Source organism: Semicossyphus pulcher, unplaced genomic scaffold (assembly GCF_022749685.1).
Source record: "Semicossyphus pulcher isolate SPU_LCO1_2020_fin unplaced genomic scaffold, fSemPul1.0.p SCAF_24, whole genome shotgun sequence".
Classification (NCBI taxonomy): Eukaryota; Metazoa; Chordata; class Actinopteri; order Labriformes; family Labridae; genus Semicossyphus; species Semicossyphus pulcher.
This window is the reverse complement of record NW_027211698.1, coordinates 15,135,001-15,155,029: the sequence shown is the minus strand read 5'-3', so window position 1 is coordinate 15,155,029 and position 20,029 is coordinate 15,135,001. Positions and strand designations below refer to the sequence as shown.

Here is a 20,029-nt window from a genome sequence, read left to right as displayed (position 1 = left end):
TCACAAAGACTATTATTTAGCTTTTAAAATGTAATATGGTACTTTTATTCCCATAAGCGGAACCTTTCCAACACGCTTTTGTTTCACGTCGGTGTTGGAATCCTTACCTGTCAACAGGAAGCGGTAGGAAAGAAGTATCCATCGTAGCAAACTTTGGTAATTTTAAAGCAGTAATTCTGTTGTTTCGTATTTTAAAATGTGTCATGGTGTGTTTTACAATGTTGTGGGGAAACAACGACTGATCTGTAGGGAATTACGTTACAAAAAGTCTACAACAAAAAAAACTAGCTAACTTCTAACTAGCTAACTCAGTGAGATTTAAGGTCATAACCATCGTATTGTTGCATTGAATTAAATACGAGAACCTCGTCATAAGTGTCGCTAACTTTTGAAATGAGGAGGCGTATGAATCAATACTTAACTACTACTGTATCTTTTTTTATGTTATTCCTGCTATTAGCCTCCGCCCACTGCAGAGTAGTTAGTGAAAAAAATTGTGTTTTTTATGTAAGGCTTTGCTTCACGCATTCCCTATTGTAACTGCTACTTGCCGAATTAAAAAGTAACGTATGTTGATGTATACAATCATTTAAGTAAGTCAGTAATCAGGTAAAATGCGTTCTGAAATGCGAAGGTGCCTTAGATCTCGAGATTAGTGAATGGAGTTTGGTGCCGAGAACGGAGCGTGACAGGACTGCATCCTCTTCTGATACCCTCTAACCGCTGGCATCCGTGTTCAGCTTTACATGGCTCTATATTATGGTCACAAAGTGACTGATTTGGTATTTTTGCGATTTCTAAATTGGCATGATTCACCTCTGAAACGTGTACTCTGTTTCAAATGGCGACTGACGAGAAATACCTCGTTTTATTCCCCGAAAACAGCCCCATTACAGATCAGCAGAGAGGAGCCTGTTACCCACAGGAGCTGCCACTGCGGTCTCCTTCTGAAAGGTGGTGATTATGCGGCCAGGACGGCGTCTGTAACGCGGCTTTAACAGATCTCAGGCCAGGCTTTGGGAGCGCATTCTTTGGACGTGAGTGATTAAGAAAACAGGTTTGATAAAAAAAATGACCCCATGCTTATGGGCGAGGGTGTTCATTGGCATCCTCTTCCAGGAACAACCTAAGACATGCTGGAGAGTCTACCTGGTTTGATCACTATGTAAAACTGCCAAAATAGCATTGCACTGTTAACTCGCATTCATCACAGAATCATAAGTGTTTGAAAATAATTTAGCAAATGAAGTGATTCTTAGTTGTGTACATAACCAGAAGTCGGTATAAAATAGGTCATTTAAATAAAGTTTTTTTCAATACAGTTTATAGACCTCTATTTTGCACTTACTCCAATGGAAAAAAAATACTGAAATGCACCTTGGGAGTCGTAGTATACTTCCCAGACGTATATCTTTGTCTTTGTTTTAAGGAACCAGATATTTTCTAACACAACTGATCATCTTTCGCACTGAAGATTTAGGACAGTTTCATGTCTTTTGTAACAGTGTGCGTTTCCACTAACTAGAATGTGTCTTTTCTGTTTAGTCTGTTGAGTTTCTTGTTTCTGGGCCGTGATGGAGGCCGGTGGAGCATCCCCTGATGCCCTTCTGCAGCGTCCCTGGCTTCCTGTGAGCATCAGTGGCTGCCGGCTACTTGCTAAGAGCTGGTTTGGGGAAGCATCGTACCACGTCCTGCTGACAGACATGCACTGTGTGTGGGAGGAGAGGATGGACTCAGCATCCATCCAGAAAAGAGCTCAGGTACACACAACTCTGAGGGGGAGAAACGTATAATATGAAGCAAAAATGATAAATCCTGTCTTCTTCCTCTCAGGAGCTGAACAGACGTTTGCGAGCCCCGGTTAACGCGTTCTTCTCTCACCTGTGTGAGGTGGTTCAGCCCTCTCTGACAGGAAGTAACCAGCGACAGGGCGGCAAGGCCCAGATTTCTCTGACACGACAGGAAGGAAACATCAGCATGAAGCTGAAGAGCGAGCTGGCAGGGCTGCCCTTCTACTGGGAGTTTCACTGCACCCCCGCCCCCGTCACTGTGGTATGCTCCACATTTCAGATTTGTACTTTTGAGGAGATGTGTGGATGAAACCTTTGTGGGTTTAAAGCTGGTGATGTTTTAGTTTTGTTCTGTTTTTGTCCCCCAGCTACCCAGTTAATGTGTAGGCTTTTATTTGGTGGCTATGCCCTAAAAACTTGAGCATTTTTATTCTGGGAAAAGATCAGCGAAATGTTATAGCTCTGTGCCAAAATCACTCAAACCCATTTTTTTAATTTATTAAACTGATATTTTATAGAAAATGAGTCGAGAAAAGATGCTAAAACCAGCTGTGAGTTCAGACAGAAACCTGATCAGGTAAAACCCTCCTCCTCCCTGACAGCATCATGTGTGTGTTCTTAGGTGTGTGTCCAGCTGGTACGCCCCCTGCTGGCGATGAGCCACCTGCTGCAGCGACAGGTGCAGCAGCTTGGAGGTCTGCTGGTGAGGAAGGACGCTGAGATCCAGGACTATAGAGAGAATGGAGCCACACTCAGCAGAGGTACACACATATTACACAAAGTAACAAAGTAGACTAACTTAAGTACTGTGATTAGAGGTACTTGAACTTACTTGACTATTTCTTCTCCTCTACTATTTCTACTACTACTACTACTAATGTATTATCATGCTTCTTATTGTGTGTGTGTTTGAACCCAGAGCGTCTGCAAACGGATGTTTTTGAGGAGCAAACTCACAGAGAGGACTTCATGGCAGAGGTGAGAGGTCAGCAAGACACACAGACCCACACACACACAGACGCACACACACACACACACACCACAGCCTCTGCAGACTGTTGTTTTAGCATGTTTTCGCCGTCCTCTCCGCTCCGTTCCTGATCGTTAACCGTCTGCAGCAGGAACCACATTATAAAACATTGCGGCTGCTGGAGTCACCGGAGCTCTCTCCGCCTGAAACCCATATCGCCGTGACACGCTTAACTGTCAGCCAATCACAGTGAGACGAGGTGCTGTGTTTTTACATTAAACGAGTTTACTGTATACAGGTGAGGAATTTATCGTCTATGGCTTTGGTGACCCCTGTGTGTGGGCGTGTGCATGTGTTTGTGAGGCTGATGGACTACCTTGGCATTTCAGATCCACATGTGGAATTTTTTAGGGTTGTCTGTATGTCGCTGCTCGTCTATTTTCCATTTTTACTCCTTTGCCGTAGAGCAGATTAAAGTGTTTGATGCAGCCTATTATTGTGAGATTAAATATTGTAATTATATTATTATTCTGATGCCCTTGGCGCGTCACATTTCTCTGCAGGTAAGACTCTTTGTTTATAAAATATTAAACGTGATTTCACATGAATGTCGTGGGACTTTTAAAGTTGAGAACAGAGAAGTTGATCAGAGAGAAAATCTCCTCCATTAGTCACTAAGCAGGAAAACACCTTGGTGTAAATCACAGTTTGTTTGTTTGGCTTTGGTTACATCGCTTGGAGGAAACCTGTCTGTTTGTAGATGCTGTTTGTCTAAAAGGACAAACCAGGAAAAATAATCATTATTTTTAGGAGGTGGAAACAGTCCAGCTCAGGTGCAGAGAGTCATGGAAAGTTACATTAGGGTCACAGTCAGGGCTCTGTTTTCTGCTGTTTGGTGATCACATCATTGGAGTGGGAAGGTGAGTGGAGAGACAGAGACCACAGAAGACGAAGAAGAAGAAGGAGAAGAAATGCTGCAGAGGATCAAAGTCTTCTCATTTGTGGCAAATTCCACCAAGCTGCAAGGAGGCCGCCTCTAGACCAAAGTCCAACCTGAAGTCAAACCTGTCTCGGAAAAATGTCTCCGGGACGCGCCAAGAGGAAGAATCACACACTGGACTGGCTGCTGTGTGTGTGTGTCAGAGGAAGGGTGAAGGCGTTTGGCGTGTGTGTGTAGTATTTATCTATGAGGGAAGAGCCTTTGCATGTATGTGTTTGTGTCTGTCCATGCAGCCACTCATGTTTGAGTCTATGACGAAATTCTCCGGGCAGGTCTACTTCTGAACCCACCTTTGAATATTTTTATAATTATTTTGAATCAGGATTTAATTAATCAAAGTGTCAGTCAACTGAAATCAACCTTTATAATCTTTTAAAAAATTAAGATAAAAGCCACAAATAATAGCAGCAAACAGTTTTTACAGCTTCTTAAATGTGCTCACGGTCATTTCCTGTAGTTTGAAAAATTGACCAATTTTATTGTTTCCACGGTGTAGACAGTATAGTTGTCTGACACGTAAATTATAAATTACTTGCACTTCGGTTTTGCACGGATTAAACCAGCCTGATGTAATGTGTTAATCAGTGGGCTTTTGAGGTTCTGGTAGGTGGTAGGCTAGCTGTTCCTTCTCTTTATAATCGTCATGCAAAGCTAAGCAAACCGTTTGTTCTCAGGAGCTTCATGTTTACTGACAGCGGTGTTGATCTCTATGCCACAAAGCAGATATGCCTATTTCCCAAAATGCTCCTTTTAAAAGTGAGTATACAAATAGTGTCCTGTGTCCGTGTGTCTTCTGATCTTGTGAAAAAAAAACACCAGCTTTATTTTTTTTTTCTTAAACCTTTTGACATTTCCGTAGTTATTTACGTTCCTGCTGCCAACAGAGAGCAGACAAATCTCTTCAAAACATCTTCCACCTCATCACCCCCTCTTTCACAATCCCACATGTGTGTGTGTGTGTGTGTGTGTGTGTGTGTGTGTGTGTGTGTGTGTGTGTACGTGTGTGTGTGTACGTGTGTGTGTGTGTGTGTACGTGTGCGCCATTTGTGGCCTTCGTTTCCCACACCAAGGGGAGTGAAGGGCAGAGGGACAGTGAGAGAGACGATGATGACAGGAGCAGCAGCTTTTTCTCCTGCAGCTCTCTGTTGGAGCCCCTCCCCGGCCCGTCACCACACAAACACCCCACCCAGCTCAGGTCAACATTTACATGGGTGGAATTAGCATGCGCTTCCCACTGATACCCACACACACACACAGACACACACAGACACAGACCCACACACTTGAACTTAACTTGGGCTGAAGCTGGTCATGGAGCTGCAGGATTATGAAATTTATGTTCAAATCCTTTTACGATCGCATCAGATTCTCTTAGGACCTAAATGTGGTGTGTATGTGTGTGTATATGTATATGAGTGTGTGTGTGTGTGTGTGTGGTGGCAGCAGCAGCGTGACCTGACAGAGGGGAGTGTCTGCTTGTCCACACTGAGCCGCTCTGACGCATGCTTTTGGTTTTCGGCGCTAAATGTTAGTGTGTGTGTCACCGAGGCTGTTTTTTTTTTCTTTAAGACTTCATGCATGATTGTGTGTGTGTGTGTGTGTGTGTGTGTGTGTGTGTGTGTGTGCGCGCGCCATGGTGACGCATGCTCCCAAGTTGTCGTTGCAGCAGTGATTTGTGCAGCAGCAGCAGCGTCACAGTTGTCAGCTCTGAATTGAATTGTCATTGTTTGGGAACGTCGCCCACTTCCTGCTTCATCTGACCGTTATAGGCCACTGCTGACTGAAACACCTCACTTGAGCTGATAGAATCATAGAATCACATCAGTTAACCAAAAGGTTGCTTCCAATTTGGGCATTTTGTACTCCAAATGTGCTTTTCTTGCTTAAATTGAGAGTTTTTCAGGGCAGGTTTTGTGTTGTGCATATAAAGAAAATGAGAATCAGTAAGAAACACTTTTTCTCCCCTTCACAGTGTAGAGATGTGCATCTTCACGTCTCCAGTCAAAGCTCCTGTAATGATTATGTGCTCAAACGGGTGAGGAAATGATCCATAAATGCTACGTAGATCCCCACATGAAGCGCTGCTCTGGCACAACAGGAGGAGTCAAATCCTAATATCTGTGCTTCAACCCGAGGCTCTAAGTAAAGAGCAGTGCAGGAAACTTCCTCCGACCACAGCGGCTCATGCTTTCCAAAATACACACTTTGACTGTAAGCAGCCAAACGTGCCTGAAAGAATGGAGGGAGCTGCAGATATTGATTAGTTTAATGTTCGCTGCTTAAATCATGTATTTAGGTTACTGATGCAAATACAGGAAAAAAAGTGAATCTGATGGATCTAATTGAAATACCTACGTTTAGATATCAATCCTTATTATTCCTGCACTTTCACTGACATAACCTGGTACGTTATATTTGCGTCTCAGCTCATTTCCTGTCTAATCTTTTGTTGTGACTTATTTCAGATACTACGTCAGCACACTTCCATGTTATACACTATGTAAACTATGAACTTACTGACTTGTCTCGAATCCAACATGGCAGTTCTCTTTTTTCTTCTTATTATAAATCTTTGTCTTGTCTTGGACTTTGTCTTCACCTTCCTTGACTTTTTGCTGTTCTTTTTCTTCCCTGTCGTCTTTTATTCTTTTCACCTTCTTTTTCTTTTTCTCGTCTTCATGTTTTTTTTGTCTCCATCGCTGTCTTCTTTATCTTTTCTGTCTTCTTCAGCATCTTCATCTTCTACTTTGTCTAATTGTTGTTTTTTCGGACCCGAGTTGTGTCTTCCTTTCCTGCAGGCCACCTGAGAGACTAAACCTTGTTGTAAGGCTGGTTTTCTGTATGACGATTTTTGTAAACATGTATTTGATAATACTCTCATAGAAAAAAAATCTCCTTTTTTACAGTGATCTAACAGAATATGTCCGGTAGTTTATTCTGCTTTCTGGGACAGAGAGTGAGCGAGGTGAGGAGAAGAGTGGAGGGAGGTTAGAAGGAGGCCGGTCTCTCCTCTTTTCTCTTCTGTAAATCATTGACGGCTGCTCTCATAAACAGCAGCCAGCAGCTCTTTATCTCACATACCTGAGGAATTCAGGACGAGGGTGGTAAGAAGGCGAGGCTCGAGGAGGAGGAGGGGTTCATATAAGGGAGGGGGGACACAGCGTGAAAGTGATGTTGAACTCAGAATATTGACCTTTACCTGGCAACAATATTTCACCTGATGTTGCAGTTAAGGCTGGGGTTAAGAAAACAAACAATATAATGTAGTTTAAGGGGTATCCTAATAATGACAGCGGCTTGAAGACACCAGCTATTCTTTTGTCATATTTTAGATTATGCTTTATCAATGAACAGCAAAGTTTCCCATCAAATACATTTTAGGCTCTCTTTCTTTCTTGACGTTAAATAAGCAAACACATGGGGAGGCGCTGCAAGAATGCAAAAATTAAAAATATGTGCAAGTTGGTGTTAAAAAATGTTTATCCTAGGTTTGAGCTTTTCTTCAGATCTTACAGACTCAGCTGGATAGAAACTTTACCACTTAACATGCAGAGAGAATAGAAGCATGATTATCTTTTCATGATAGATGTAACTTTAAAAGAAGTATGTTTTGTTTGTCATAAGCCTTGATGGACACATTTACTATTTTCTGACTTTTGTAGACTAAACTAATAATCATTAGCTTTAGTGCTTGGGTCCAAACAGTTTGTAAGGAGAAACAAAAACCATCTGCACTCAGGGGCTCCTCCTCCTCCTCCTGTGCCCTCCGTCAGTTGCACACAGTTTCCACAGGCTTGTCCCCGCTCCGGGTCTGTAATTAGGCCCTCTGTGGCCTGGCTGCTCCCCGTCTTCAGCAGCCGGCTGCTGGGCCAGGCCCCAGCCTGGACCGGCCGAGTGCGGCGACCCACAAAGACATCATGAGACTGTGAGCAACATGAGGGCACAAACACAAAACACGGCTGCAGAATGTGTCGGCACGTGAAAAGTCCAGTAGCAATGCTGTGTTTTATTTGTGACACTTAACACTTCCTGTCGCGGCAGCAGAGCCGAGCAGGAGGCGATGAACAAGTACTTTAAAAGGGTTAAATGAAGCAGCTGAAGATTTCTCAAACTTGTAGAGAGATGTGAAATTTTAAGACCAATTTTTAAGAGTAATATAAACAGAACAATCAAGGCTGGTCTTTGTTTTCAGTTCAGATGTACAAATTGGCTTAAAACAGACACTGAGTAGCTTCAGTGCTCTTACAGGATGCGTTCAGGTGCAGGTCTTAGTTCAGGTCACCTTTGTTTTAGCAGCTGTCAGAGCCCAACACACAATCACTGTAGTTACCTGTGTTACCTAAAAAACAGACTTGAAATTTGCTTTTATACAATGAAGTCTTGTGTGTGGTTAAATAAGAGTGTCGTCTGTTTGATATTATCTTCAGAGTTTACACCAGTGCTTGTCCTGTTGAACAAAGCAGAGTTAGAACCTGCTCTTTCCCTCGCGGTGATTACATAAGGTGTAATTGTGACCCATGACCAGCGGCCAGGCTCTGTTAAAGCTTTGTCTTAGATTAGCTTCTTTTTGTGTGTCACGACCCTGAAGGGAGATGTGACGACGGCAGGTGTGGAAAGTGTGGGTGACATCACAGCAGATTTAACACTTTTCCTTTGTTCTGCGTCACACAGTTTCTGCATACGTCACCTTGGTGTTGTCTGAACATGTTAAATCTTGTTGCCTTTGTTTTGGGCGTCTCAGCTATATTTACATGATGCGAGTTGACTCATTTGTGTTTGAGCTGTCCAGTTTGGGGTCAATAAGGCTCCATGAATTTTTCAGTAATTCTGCCTCTCTGAACTCTCTCCTCGATCGATGTCCGACTGGTTTGGTTGAAAATAGATAACTTCAGCAGCTTTGTGCCTCAAAAGATGGACACCTGCAGGATGTGCAGGGGTGAGACCTGGAGGATATCTGGTTATAGTTCAGCTTTCTAATTGTTTGTTTCACCTGATGGCAGAAACGGCACCTCAGATTTTACCCCGCCACATGTCAACTCAACCTTCTCCTCCTATGTCTCTTCTCTCGTCATTGAATCCAGTTTAACCCTCTAGTTTTTTTCCGAGGACGTGACCTCGAGTCCTCGGGGGTTCGACCAGACTCAGGACGGGAAGCTGAGGTCACCCCAAGAGAAAAAGAGGAGGAGAGGAATGAGGGAGAGTAAACATGAGGTCAGCAGCGGAGAGGAGGAAGAGGGAGAGTGAGAGTGAGACTCTGCGGCACCAAAACCTGAAAAACAAAAACAACAGCAGCAGGTCGTCTAAAATCAGAGCTGTTTACCTAATGCTAATAATAGAGAAACCTTCTCTTCCTCTCATCACCTTCCTCTCATCACCTTCCCCACACACCATGCTTTGCTGTGGGGTGAGAGGAGGTGTGAGGAGGTGTGGCCACCAGGTGAGCGCTCCTCCTCTTCTTCCTCCTCTCTGCATCAGACTTTGCTCCGTCAGGGAGGAACTTTCCAGAAGCTCTGCAGAACAGTCTGGAGGTTATTGACCTGCTGTAATCACCTTTTTATTCCCCGTCTGGTGTTTCTTTCTGGTCAGTGCACCAGATAAAATCCTGCCCGCCGCTGAGTTCACACCCTGTGGACACTTCTGTACCTCTCCTAGAGGACTGTGTCAAAAAAAGTGAATTAATAAACAATAAAGGATGATTACAATGAAACAGCAAGAAAATATCGATACACTTGTGTTTTGTGATACTATTTTTATGGTACTAGATTCTCTGAAACACGATGGATTTGAATTTAAGTTTACAAGAAAAGAAAGCAAATGATAAAAAAGTCCCAACTTTGACTTCTGTCTATTACTTTTGACTGAGTGCAACAAGCAGTGAATGTAGCTTTCCAAACCGTTTGGTCTTTCCTGACCTTGATATTCACTTTGCTCGTCTCTGTGGTGTTTTGTTGGTGAGCACAAAGCACACGGTGAACAGGTGGTTCATGCAGGCCGTGCAGAGAGGGCTGGTGGTATTTTGGTTGGAAATGTGTCTGCACCGGACTTCATCTGTTTCTGGAGGAACTCTGCAATGCTGCTACGTTCTTGACGAGGAAAAACTCATGTAAAAGATTTGATTGGCTGAGAGGGTTTTAATTTATCACAAAATCCTTGTGAAAATTTGTTTTCCAATTTGTCGCTCGTCCTAGTATCGCATTATTTATAAATGATTGTTTATTGTTCATAAAAAAACCCTGATTCTGATTCTATCCTCCCCGTCAGTGTTTTTGTTCTGTTTATTTCATCCATTTCTTTTTTGGTTTTTAAAGAGGAGAGGAGCAGGTTCAAATGGCCAAATAAGACGACTGACTTAAGCTCCTCAGCGCAGCCGGATCCAACAAATTGAGCTTTAGATTTCAGATCAAATAATGTGAAGTGAGTTGGCAGCCAGAGAGAGGAGGGCGGGGGGCTGACGGGGGGAAAGTGAATATAAAGAGAGAATAAGGTGGGCTTTCTGCTGCTTTCTGTCCCCCTCAGCACATTGGTTTCTCTGTGCCTAAAGCAGAACTAAGCCTCAGCAGAGCATTTCCATTTATTTTTACGATATTTAAACAAACAAATAACAAAAATAAATCAATGCAAAACCTCCAAACCTGACCAAAGTGTGTTTAGGAGCCCCTCTGCCCTGACAGCGTGCGCGAGACCACCAATTTCTGCCGGTCAATATTTGAGGAGCTAATTCTGCGAGTTTGTCCATTGGGGGAAAAAAAGTAGGATTTAGTGAATAGTGAGTGTTTTTCTACCAGTAGGCCGTGCGTTTGCATAATGTCGCAGGAGTTTACACGCACCCTTATCTGTCAGGCCTGTGGTCAGTGTGTGTGTGTGTGTTTTAGTTGTCTACCTGCGGTCAGCTGTGCCAATAATGCAGCTTTGATTAGAGGCTTATCGCAGCCCGACACTCCCTGCATCACACCTCGGACATGTGACTCCCTCAGCAGGACCATAAATCAAACACACCCAAAGTACCAGGCTGTGTCAAAAGGACACTTTCATGTTTTTAAGTTCATGCACTGAATAATTTCTTCCAAATGTTTATGGATTTACTGGTTTTAAAGCTGCAGACCTCAGAGCAAGGAACTTCAATAGTGTACTAATACTTCACTTAAAAAAAAACCTGTTACAAGTGAAATTAAATCAGGAAGTATTATTAAATATCATTAGATCATTATTCCTCATGCATTCATATGAAAGCAGCATTTTACTGCTAGTCTATTGAAGTCTATGTTGCCTTCAACTAGGACTTCAACTAATGATCATTTTAATTCTGGATTAATCTGCTGATTATTTGATCCATTAATCACTTTATTGTTTAGTTTGTAAAAATATTGAAAATGTTTTTGTTATAATGAGCCAGAGCCCAAAGTGACACCAATCCTTGTACTGTCCAAACACATCCAAGCCTCTAAATTAGGATAAAAACATTACAATTATTCAAATCATTCAAAGGGAAATAAGCAAACGCAAAACATCTGAGAAGATGGAAACAGGAAATCTTTTAGAAAATAGAATAATAATCAAATGAGTTTCTTTTTCTAAAGGATCCTGAGAAGAATTCATTCTAGAAGTAATTCTCGTTTATTCAAACATGAGTTTACAAACCTTAAGTTATAATAAGTTAACTAATCAAAATAATTTCTGGGACAGCTCTCAAATGTAGTCTGACAATGATTTGTGATGACTGTAAAGATGGAGGAGTAGCTATAAAGATTTATCATAAAATATAAAGATATAACTCCATATCTATGAATAAACACTTGAACCCAGATCTCAGGTAGTATTTATTGGCATAATAAACCAATAAAAGCATTTCAATCAGCTGTTACACCTGATACACAACCTCAGACTGAAAGTTAGCTAGCAAGTGTGATGTTGGAGTCCCTTTTTCCTGCTTAAAGAAAACTCTCCGTTTCCCCCTGTGTGTTCCCACCAGACTCTCCCTCTGCTGTGTTCTGAGCAGCATGACGCTCTGAGCTTTGATGGCGACCTACAGCACCTATACGCCGCCATCACCGGCCACAGAAACACCCGGAAACGCAAACTGTCCGAGGAACGCTGTGTTGAGGACGACCAGCTGCCTGCCGGAGAACCAGACCCCCCCTTGAATCTGGGTTTGTTTGATTTGAAGTCTAGAAAACTCCCCGCTGACCTCGTAAAGCTTCACATTTAATGAAATATGAATTAAAATTATATATCCCAATCAGAGAGTCATTTTAGCACCTACCTAACACTTGAAACCTAATTCCAACCTTTTATTTTAGCAAACAAAGGAAAAATACAAGCTTGTGCTACCAGGATGCAAAAGATCAACCATATAAAAGCCAAAATGATCTGCTGAGCTTCCACACTTCAAGATTTCGTCATACCACATTCTCAGAAGCAGAGTAGTTTCTTTGATTTCAGGAAATATTTTATTCACACTTTCTGAGTGAGTTTGATCATCCGTGTCCTCAGGTGGCTCAGTCAGGAGCGGACAAGGTGAGGCTGGAGAGCAGAACCAGAACGGGCAGGTGGATGCAGCTGGAGCCAAGATGGCCGACAGACCTTCGGTGCAACAGGTACGCCGGGAGACGCCCTCATTAACAATTCATAGGAATTTATAGGAATTATGAACAATTATATGAAAGATAAAATGTAAATAACATCACAGCAAAAACACTTTAAAGTATAAAAAGATAATATAATCACTTTTTTCTTGTCTACAGTCTCTACCAGCCCCCTCCGACCCTGCGGAGCGACCGTCCTCCAAACCAAAGAAGAAGAAAGTCGGCTTGTTCAGATGAGCCTAAGCAGTAGGACGCACACACAGACGGCAACTAAGAACTGAAACTAAGTGTTTCTTTACCATTTAATGAAAAATGGGAAAATGCCTTTATCTTAAAAACATTTCTTAGTTTTAAACTTTCATTTTGAAGGATGCTTTTAAAGTTGTAATTAGGTGTAGATTTTATAGTTTTAGTTTGGTTAAATGTTGTGAGCCTGGATTTGGAGAAGTTTTAAAGAATTTAAACAAACTGTCAATTAAAGATGTAAATATCATTTTAAAGGCTGTTTTTGTCCGTTAACACAAAATAAATTTTATAAGAGGAGATGATTTTAACTCTAAAACTTTCAAGTGCTGAGAAAAAAGATTTGTGATTTTTCTTTAATATTTTTCAGACCTTTTTATTTCTTAAGTTTTAAAGCCACAAACTCAGATGTGTTTAAGTCCAAAGATTCACTTTGAAGTTGTGTCTTTCCTCCTGAGCTCAGACAGACGGACGGAGAATAATGAGCGGGCATCGGTCGATAAAGCTGCCGCTCTGCTCTTTCAGAGCTCAGTGAGATGTTGACTCAAGGTGTTGCAGCATCTCGGGAATGCTATTGAAGTTTTAGTTGAAAAGTCACTGTTTGCCTGCAGGATTTCAAGAGTTTCTGTGTGACAAACGTTTCTGAACAGTAGCGTCATGTTAACTGGAAAAGCAGAAGGTGTATATATGTTAATTGAATCTCTTACTTTCCTGGAAACGTTTTTTCATGATTTCCAGGAAAGACGTCAACATATTACAGTGAATTCTGAGGACGTTCCCTGGAAAGGTATTCTCAGGTCGATCTGTTGATCATTATACCTTCTTTTTATAAATAACTCGGTATGCTCATTTGCAGTTCAACACCCAAAACTAGTCCAAAGATCATGTGAAATTTTTGTCTTTTGATATCATCACTATATCAGTTAATTATCGTACATTTTTGCTGTGATTTTAGTTTACCTTCTATGAGAACTAATGTTTGTTTTATTCCCATGCAAACAAACTTAAAATGCAGAAAACAATGCCTTGGCCACACTAGAATTAGTTGACAATTCATAATGATGTTAAATATTCTCTAATTATATTAATGATTAATAATTACAGTGCAAAATCTGGCCACCATATTGGTTATCTTGGAGTCTACTGTATCTATTGGAGTTTTTATTTTTATTGTTACTAGTCTCCATATCGGTCGGCTCAAGTAAAAAAAATGTTAGCAGCTATTTCTTCCTCAATATTAACGGCATCTTAAAAACCGTACCATCCAAGAAATATCATTAGATATAATGATATTTCAAAATGAAGGATTAGTGCGACTAAATCTAAAGCATCAGTCAGTCAACATAAAATGTAGCCCCACTAAAGTCACCTGGAGGGGTGATGGAGGCCATCATTGATGGAGGCCATAATGGAGGCCTCTGTCTGTTGTATGTAGTTGTATTTTGTAAAACTAATATACAGACGTGTGACAAATAACACATAAAACTAACAAAGTGTCACATTTTTTAACAAAAGCTCCTCGACTCTTTCAGTCCTGTTTTCTTACTGAATGCCGTGTTTATGTCCTATGTTTATGTTTTCTGCTCGTAAGTACTGTTTACATAAAGTTTAAGGTTTGATTTCAGGCCTTTCCATGTTATTAAATGTTAATGCAAACACAAACTTCTAAAATGAACCACAAACCCTGTAACATTGGATACTTTACCCAAGTAACAGGAACCTTTTTGCGTGGCAGGAGCTACATTTGGACTTAAAAAAATTCCTGGTCACCTTAGAAAGTTCCCATGCTGGAAATACACAATTAGGAGATGCTCCACTACAAGCCTGTATCTTAAACTCATGGCTTCATCTTCAGCTATATTGTACGTTTTCTGGAGGATCAATTAAGAAGCATTTAAATAAAGAGAAATCTTATACCTGAGTGGCTGAAGCGGAATCAAACTGTTTGCTTTTAAAAACCAAGATGCAAATCTCAACCTGAACTCTCTCTTTGATTTATCTCTGCTTTATCTCTGAATATTCTGTGCAGTTTAACACATAAAGTTCATGTCTGTTCTCTGCTGGATTGGTAAAGAAAGTTCTGGTTCAGGTGAATCTCAATGCTTAACTAAATAATCTCTGAAATGTTTTGACCATAGCCTGATTTTTCTCTGTCTCCAAGTTTGGGTCCTGGGCACTGAAGGGTCCTTGAGGGGTTTTCAGGAGATCCTGGTCACAATGAGGGGCAGTTTAACGTCACTAGGCGCCTGCACTGTGACAAAGCGGTGCTCAGAGGTTTGTAACTTCGTCACCTACAGCACAAACTGTTAAGTCATTCAGTAACGACTCTAAATCTCACGTAGGAGGGGTGAGAACGTTTTGGAGCGCAGATCTGAACGCGCGCACCTGCGCTGCTCCTCACGCGTCTCAACTTGGAGACGAGGGTCCAAAGGACAGGAGTGGGCGCGCGCCTGCCCGGTCAGTCTCGTGTCTCGGTGTTTGTCTGTCCTCTTGGCTGACAATAAACAGATGAAGGCGGCCGCGGGGCCTGTGCCACCCCGAGGGGAGGAGAGGACGGAGTGGAGGGCAGGTCCAGCAGGGCGCGGTCTCCTTCTTCTCCCGCGGCACCTCATCTGTACTGTAGTAGGATCTCTTCCATTTCCACTGCTGCCAGCAGCCCTGCGCCACAGGGACGCATTGAGAACAAACCCGAGAGGCAAAAACCACTGTGGGGACACCCTTTGACCGCCGCGGCCAACAGGCGCAGCCAGACTCCGCACCGCGCGCCTCCGTGTCTGTCTGAAGGCCTTTTCTCACAGCTCCGACACTGAGGGGCAGCTTTGAACCTGCCTGCCAAGATAAACTCACCTCGCCTATTTATGCCCCTGCCTCCGTGCGCACTCGGGACAGGAGGGTGTCAGCAGCTCAGAGAACAGGTACACGTTTCTCCAGTGCGTCTCCAGCGGCGCACGGGCCACTTTTACGCGCCGGGAATGGCCACTGTTGGGGACTCGGGAATGAGTCCTGCTCCGGTACCTCCACTCTAAAAATATTAAGGGGGGACCCACGAGGGGGGTCACACATCAGGAGAAATACAGCGGTGACTTTTTGGCCACCCGCCGGGGGGTGACACACCGGCCCCGGGGAGCAATGCTGCTCCCGACGCTGGTGACGTGCCTCGCCGGGTGCGCCTTCCTCCTCTCGCCGGTCAGCGAGGGCTGCGGGCCGGGCAGAGGCTACGGCAAGAGGCGGTCACCGAGGAAGCTTGCGCCGCTCGCTTACAAGCAGTTCAGCCCCAACGTGGCCGAAAAGACTTTAGGTGCCAGCGGGAGGTACGAAGGGAAAATAACCCGGAACTCTGAGCGCTTCAAGGAGCTCACCCCCAACTACAATCCCGACATCATCTTCAAGGATGAGGAGAACACAGGTGCAGACCGCATGATGACTCAGGTAACCCTCCCGGCTGCCGTATTGCCTTTTAGCCTGCTGTTTTCAGCAACAGAATCTGCTCATTAAGGAGCTATTTCTGTGCATCTCTGAGTGCACTTTGCCCGGTCTTTAAACGCGTGGACGCTGTTATCTGTTCCGCATTTCTTGTTGACTCAAGGCTCGTCACTGCAAAAGAACTTTCTTAACAAACAAAATTGTGTTGTACAGAATCAGTGGAGAATTTTAATTCGATTTACTAAAACATATATAATTATTTATTGGTTTTTAAAGGGAACAAGTGTCATGTACCAAAAGTAATACATCTACAATTTTCCCTGTTTTTCAACAGTTAAAATGAGGAATTTTCTTGCAGCTCTGCTCTTTGGAAAGCTGATTACAAAATGTGTTTGCATAGCTCATTCTTCAGTCGATTCTAAAGCCTTGCAGCTGTTGACACAGTGGAGTGAGTTTCTGGATTGTGTAGGTGAGCAGTCTGAATCAGAGCTCTCCTTTTCGTCTCCACATGAACTTTCAGAGGTTCACTGTGGGCAGCTCGTGCGTAAAGAGGGCAACCCCATCTAAAAATGTCTGGAAAAGCGGTCGCTCTTAATTAAAACACTATGTCCTCTGTTTTGCATCATGTTTTTTGGTGGAAAAACAGCCAAAAGTCGTATTTGGTTAGAGCCCGGGTCAAGCGTGGACTCATGTTTACCGTTTTCGTTTTTAGCCCGACTGGCCAGAGTTAACAGTCGCCTTTTGGACTGTCAGAATTTTTTACGACACCGTCATTGATGTGGCCCGTGTGGAATTTATTTGACTCCCAATTTCCCCAGGAATAAAGTATTTATATCTGGCTCTTGTGACCGCGGGCTTCCTCTCCGAGCTGCAGCGCTTGTGTCCACAGACCCACGTGGGGAATGAAAGCGCGCACTCCAGTCTGGAGCTGTCACCTCGCTGCGCACTAAAAGAAATATCCCCCTGAATCCCCGAATCACTTCAGCTGGGTTTAAGTGAAGAAATGTTCAAAATAAAATCTTTAAATGAGAGAGAAAAAAATCATCGTAAAAGGAAGTTTATTCTTTTTAACTTTCGCACAAATATTCAAGAGTTTGATTTCCCCAAATCAGTTGACTTTAATCGGTGTTTTCTGTCCGGTTTTTAGCCAGTTATAGCAACCTTTTCTGTAAAATTACTCCACAAAGTACATTTTAAGGACGGTCAAGAGGGATAAAATCAGCACTCTTCAGCCAAAAATCTTTTTGGTGAAACTCCATCAGGACTTGTTTCCTTTGCAGTGCGCAGCGCGAGCCACTGACCTGCACACAATTTATGGGCTCCAAGCCGCAGCAGACAGCCTCCTGTTTGTCTTTAACTATTCCGTGTTACTTTTTGTTTGTTTTCACAGCGCACATGTGCAGAAATAGCCCACTTCACTTGTGTTGAAGCCTTAATTATACACATTTTTTTCGCCTCTTTATTTTTTATTCGCTTTTTCCTGGGCGCTCCGTGCTGCATACAGACGCGACTGTTCAGGGCGAAGCCACACTATAAAAAGTGTCACTTTACACATTTAACTTTGCATTTTTTTTACACGTACTTCTTTCCAAAGTAGGCTACGTTTAAAAAAAAAAAAAGTGATTATTACAAGCAAAAGATTATTTCATTTATTTCCAAGAAGTTTTCATTCATTTCCGGGATTCCTTCACATGATGCGTAAAAGTTGCTCCAAAATGAAGAAAAACGCACCAGGGAACCGGTTGGATTTCAGAACAATCTCAAAACAAACTAAGTAAATTGGAATCAACAGAATACATGTTGGGTTTTCAGATTTCTCTCCTCGTCTGAAGAAAAAGAGACTAGCTGACCTGTTCAGAGAACATTTTTTGCAGCGTAAAGGTGTGCATAGGCGCATGTTGTCAGCCTGCGCGTCCAATGTTTGTGCAGCCAGCGGTTTAGTGCTCAAACCGCCGCTACAGAAACCCCCGTCGATCCGTATACCTTGAAAGGAAAACCAGCAAAATGTATCGTCTGATTTATGGAGTCCAGCTCACTGCTGTGACCGCAGAGAGAAAACACAAGACGTTAAGATCCACAGTGTACACTGTGAAAAGGCATCTGTGGCCTCCGAGCCTCGAGCTATTCTTATCACAGCCAACATGGAAAAAGACGTTTATAGCGTTTAATCCTACTTTTCACTCCTAATAGGCTCAGATTCATGAAATGCTGCATCACTGAGACGCATTCAGGGGCTGCTGGGAAATGACAAGACGTCCTGCAGTCCTGCAGACCTGATTTAATGAGACTTTAGTGACTGTGGATTTACTTTATTTTCTCTGTCAGTCAAGTGGAATAAAACCAACAATCTTAATTGAGGCATTTATGGAGTGTAAAGGGTTCATATTTTGACCTTTAATTGACCAGAAAATGTAATTTGACCAGATGGGAGGATTTTTTTGAGAGTTGGATCAGGAGGGAGTTAAATGTGGCCTTAAACGGGCCCTCTTACCTCATGTTTGCTCACCCTAAACAGACTCCAGGTTAAGAGGGATGCTGAGGACCCCCATCACCCATCCTCACAGTCCCCCTTCACCGCCTCACACCTCTATCCATCCCTAACATAGCTCCCTTACCTCACCAAAGAACAAACAACAGGCCGAGCAGGTATTGCAGGAGTGCATTGTGGGAAGTCAATGGAACTATCTGATGCTCTCTGATTGTTTTAAAAGTTAAGAGTGCAGCAGCAGTATAGGCGGGGCTTAAGCTCCTACATCATAAAACAGGAAGTTTAAAGGTTGTGTCGCTTAATTGTGGTATGGGACAATAATGAGACAGGAGTTAGTGCAACAGAAGAGTCAACAAAACAAACAATACATTTATGCATTAAGAAGATTAACTGTGCATAAAACGTCTCTTAATGTGAAAGAGGTTTTATTCCATGTCAAGAGTCTGAAAGCAAAACATTGGAGGCTTTTTGAGCAGTAAAAAAATGAAGCATAGTTTGAGAAATAAGAGTTTAACAATCAAAAATAACTGTAATGTTTAAGTTTCAACATACTCTTGGCCATGTGGTGTAACTTTTCGGTGTATGGACTAATTTCGATCTGATATTTGTTGAATATATGTCCAAAACTCCGAGATTCTTCCATACATAATAATGTCAATGTTTGATAGCTGTGTGTGTTTTCCTGCAGCGCTGCAAAGACAAGTTAAACTCTCTGGCAATCTCGGTGATGAACCTGTGGCCCGGGGTCCGGCTGCGGGTCACAGAGGGCTGGGACGAGGACGGCCATCACTCAGAGGAGTCACTGCACTACGAGGGCCGGGCGGTGGACATCACCACCTCGGACAGAGACAGGAACAAGTACGCCATGCTGGCCCGACTAGCGGTGGAGGCCGGGTTTGACTGGGTCTACTACGAGTCCAAAGCCCACATCCACTGCAGCGTCAAGTCAGGTGAGCGAGGAGGAAGACACATGATGTCAACTTTTTTTATTACTAATCTAACTGCTGGCAATCTAAATGGGAAGCTTTGCAGCCTTAAACTAAGACACAAAGAGTTCAACTTCATTTCGGCAGCCTGAAAATGAAGAACTTTGTGGCACAAAGACTCAAAAACGTAACTTTATGGAGATGGTCAGACAAACACTGAATTCAGTTTGTGTTAACAACCAAAGATGACTTTTAGAGGGTCTTCTAAAAGGCTTCTGTTGCAGGAACTGCTGATACTACAGTTTCCTTTCTGTCTAACAGTTGTCGTTGCCCTCCTCTTTCCCTGATCGCTAACTATCTTCTTGCTTGGATCTTTAAGTATGTGGGTGCTTACTGGCTCTTATATTTCCTCTTTTCTTCCTCTGTCTCAGCTGCCGCTCACCTCATGTTTTCTCAGGTTCCAAGATCTACCTCACATCAAAACTTTTGTATTTGTGAGCTGTCTGTGGCTTTTTTGCTTTACTCACACAGATGCAGTCTCATCTTTATTTTATAAAACAGGTATCAGGTAATCCCAGAAGAGGAAAATGCATTAATTAGGACAGTT

The 20,029-nt window shown here is 42.8% G+C and overlaps 2 protein-coding genes across 4 annotated transcripts in view; both read left to right on the top strand.

Annotated features, from left to right (window-relative positions):
- The first annotated feature begins 98 nt into the window (after positions 1–98).
- nhej1 (nonhomologous end-joining factor 1) lies at positions 99–14,811 on the top strand. 3 transcript variants are annotated; one of them, XR_011309238.1, is made up of 10 exons: positions 99–156; positions 886–1,037; positions 1,546–1,760; positions 1,834–2,052; positions 2,413–2,551; positions 2,710–2,768; positions 11,730–11,907; positions 12,251–12,354; positions 12,502–13,372; positions 14,747–14,811. XR_011309238.1 is itself a non-coding variant. In XM_069675056.1 (9 exons), the coding sequence occupies exons 3-9, from the start codon at positions 1,575–1,577 to the stop codon at positions 12,577–12,579; spliced, it is 963 nt and encodes a 320-aa protein (XP_069531157.1). In that variant the 5' UTR covers positions 99–156; positions 886–1,037; positions 1,546–1,574; the 3' UTR covers positions 12,580–14,515. The 3 variants fall into 3 exon arrangements, 2 of the variants coding, with proteins under 2 accessions (XP_069531157.1, XP_069531158.1); XM_069675056.1 differs by lacking the exon at positions 14,747–14,811 and having other exon boundaries at positions 12,502–14,515; XM_069675057.1 differs by lacking the exons at positions 886–1,037; positions 14,747–14,811 and having other exon boundaries at positions 108–156; positions 12,502–14,515.
- Positions 14,812–15,714: 903 nt separating this feature from the next.
- Positions 15,715–20,029, top strand: part of LOC138603341 (indian hedgehog B protein-like) — an 8,973-nt gene continuing 4,658 nt past the window's right edge. Inside the window, exons 1-2 of the mRNA XM_069675054.1 lie at positions 15,715–16,014; positions 19,185–19,446. Of these exons, the coding sequence (XP_069531155.1) occupies positions 15,715–16,014; positions 19,185–19,446 (562 nt within the window). The remainder of the gene's footprint in view (positions 16,015–19,184; positions 19,447–20,029) is intronic.

Coding starts and splice junctions, on each gene's coding strand:
- nhej1 (XM_069675056.1), top strand. CDS start 1,575: ATGGAGGCCGGTGGAGCATCCCCTGATGCCCTTCTGCAGCGTCCCTGG. Junction 1,761..1,833: donor CCATCCAGAAAAGAGCTCAG/GTACACACAACT, acceptor TCTTCCTCTCAG/GAGCTGAACAGACGTTTGCG. Junction 2,769..11,729: donor GAGAGGACTTCATGGCAGAG/GTGAGAGGTCAG, acceptor TGTTCCCACCAG/ACTCTCCCTCTGCTGTGTTC.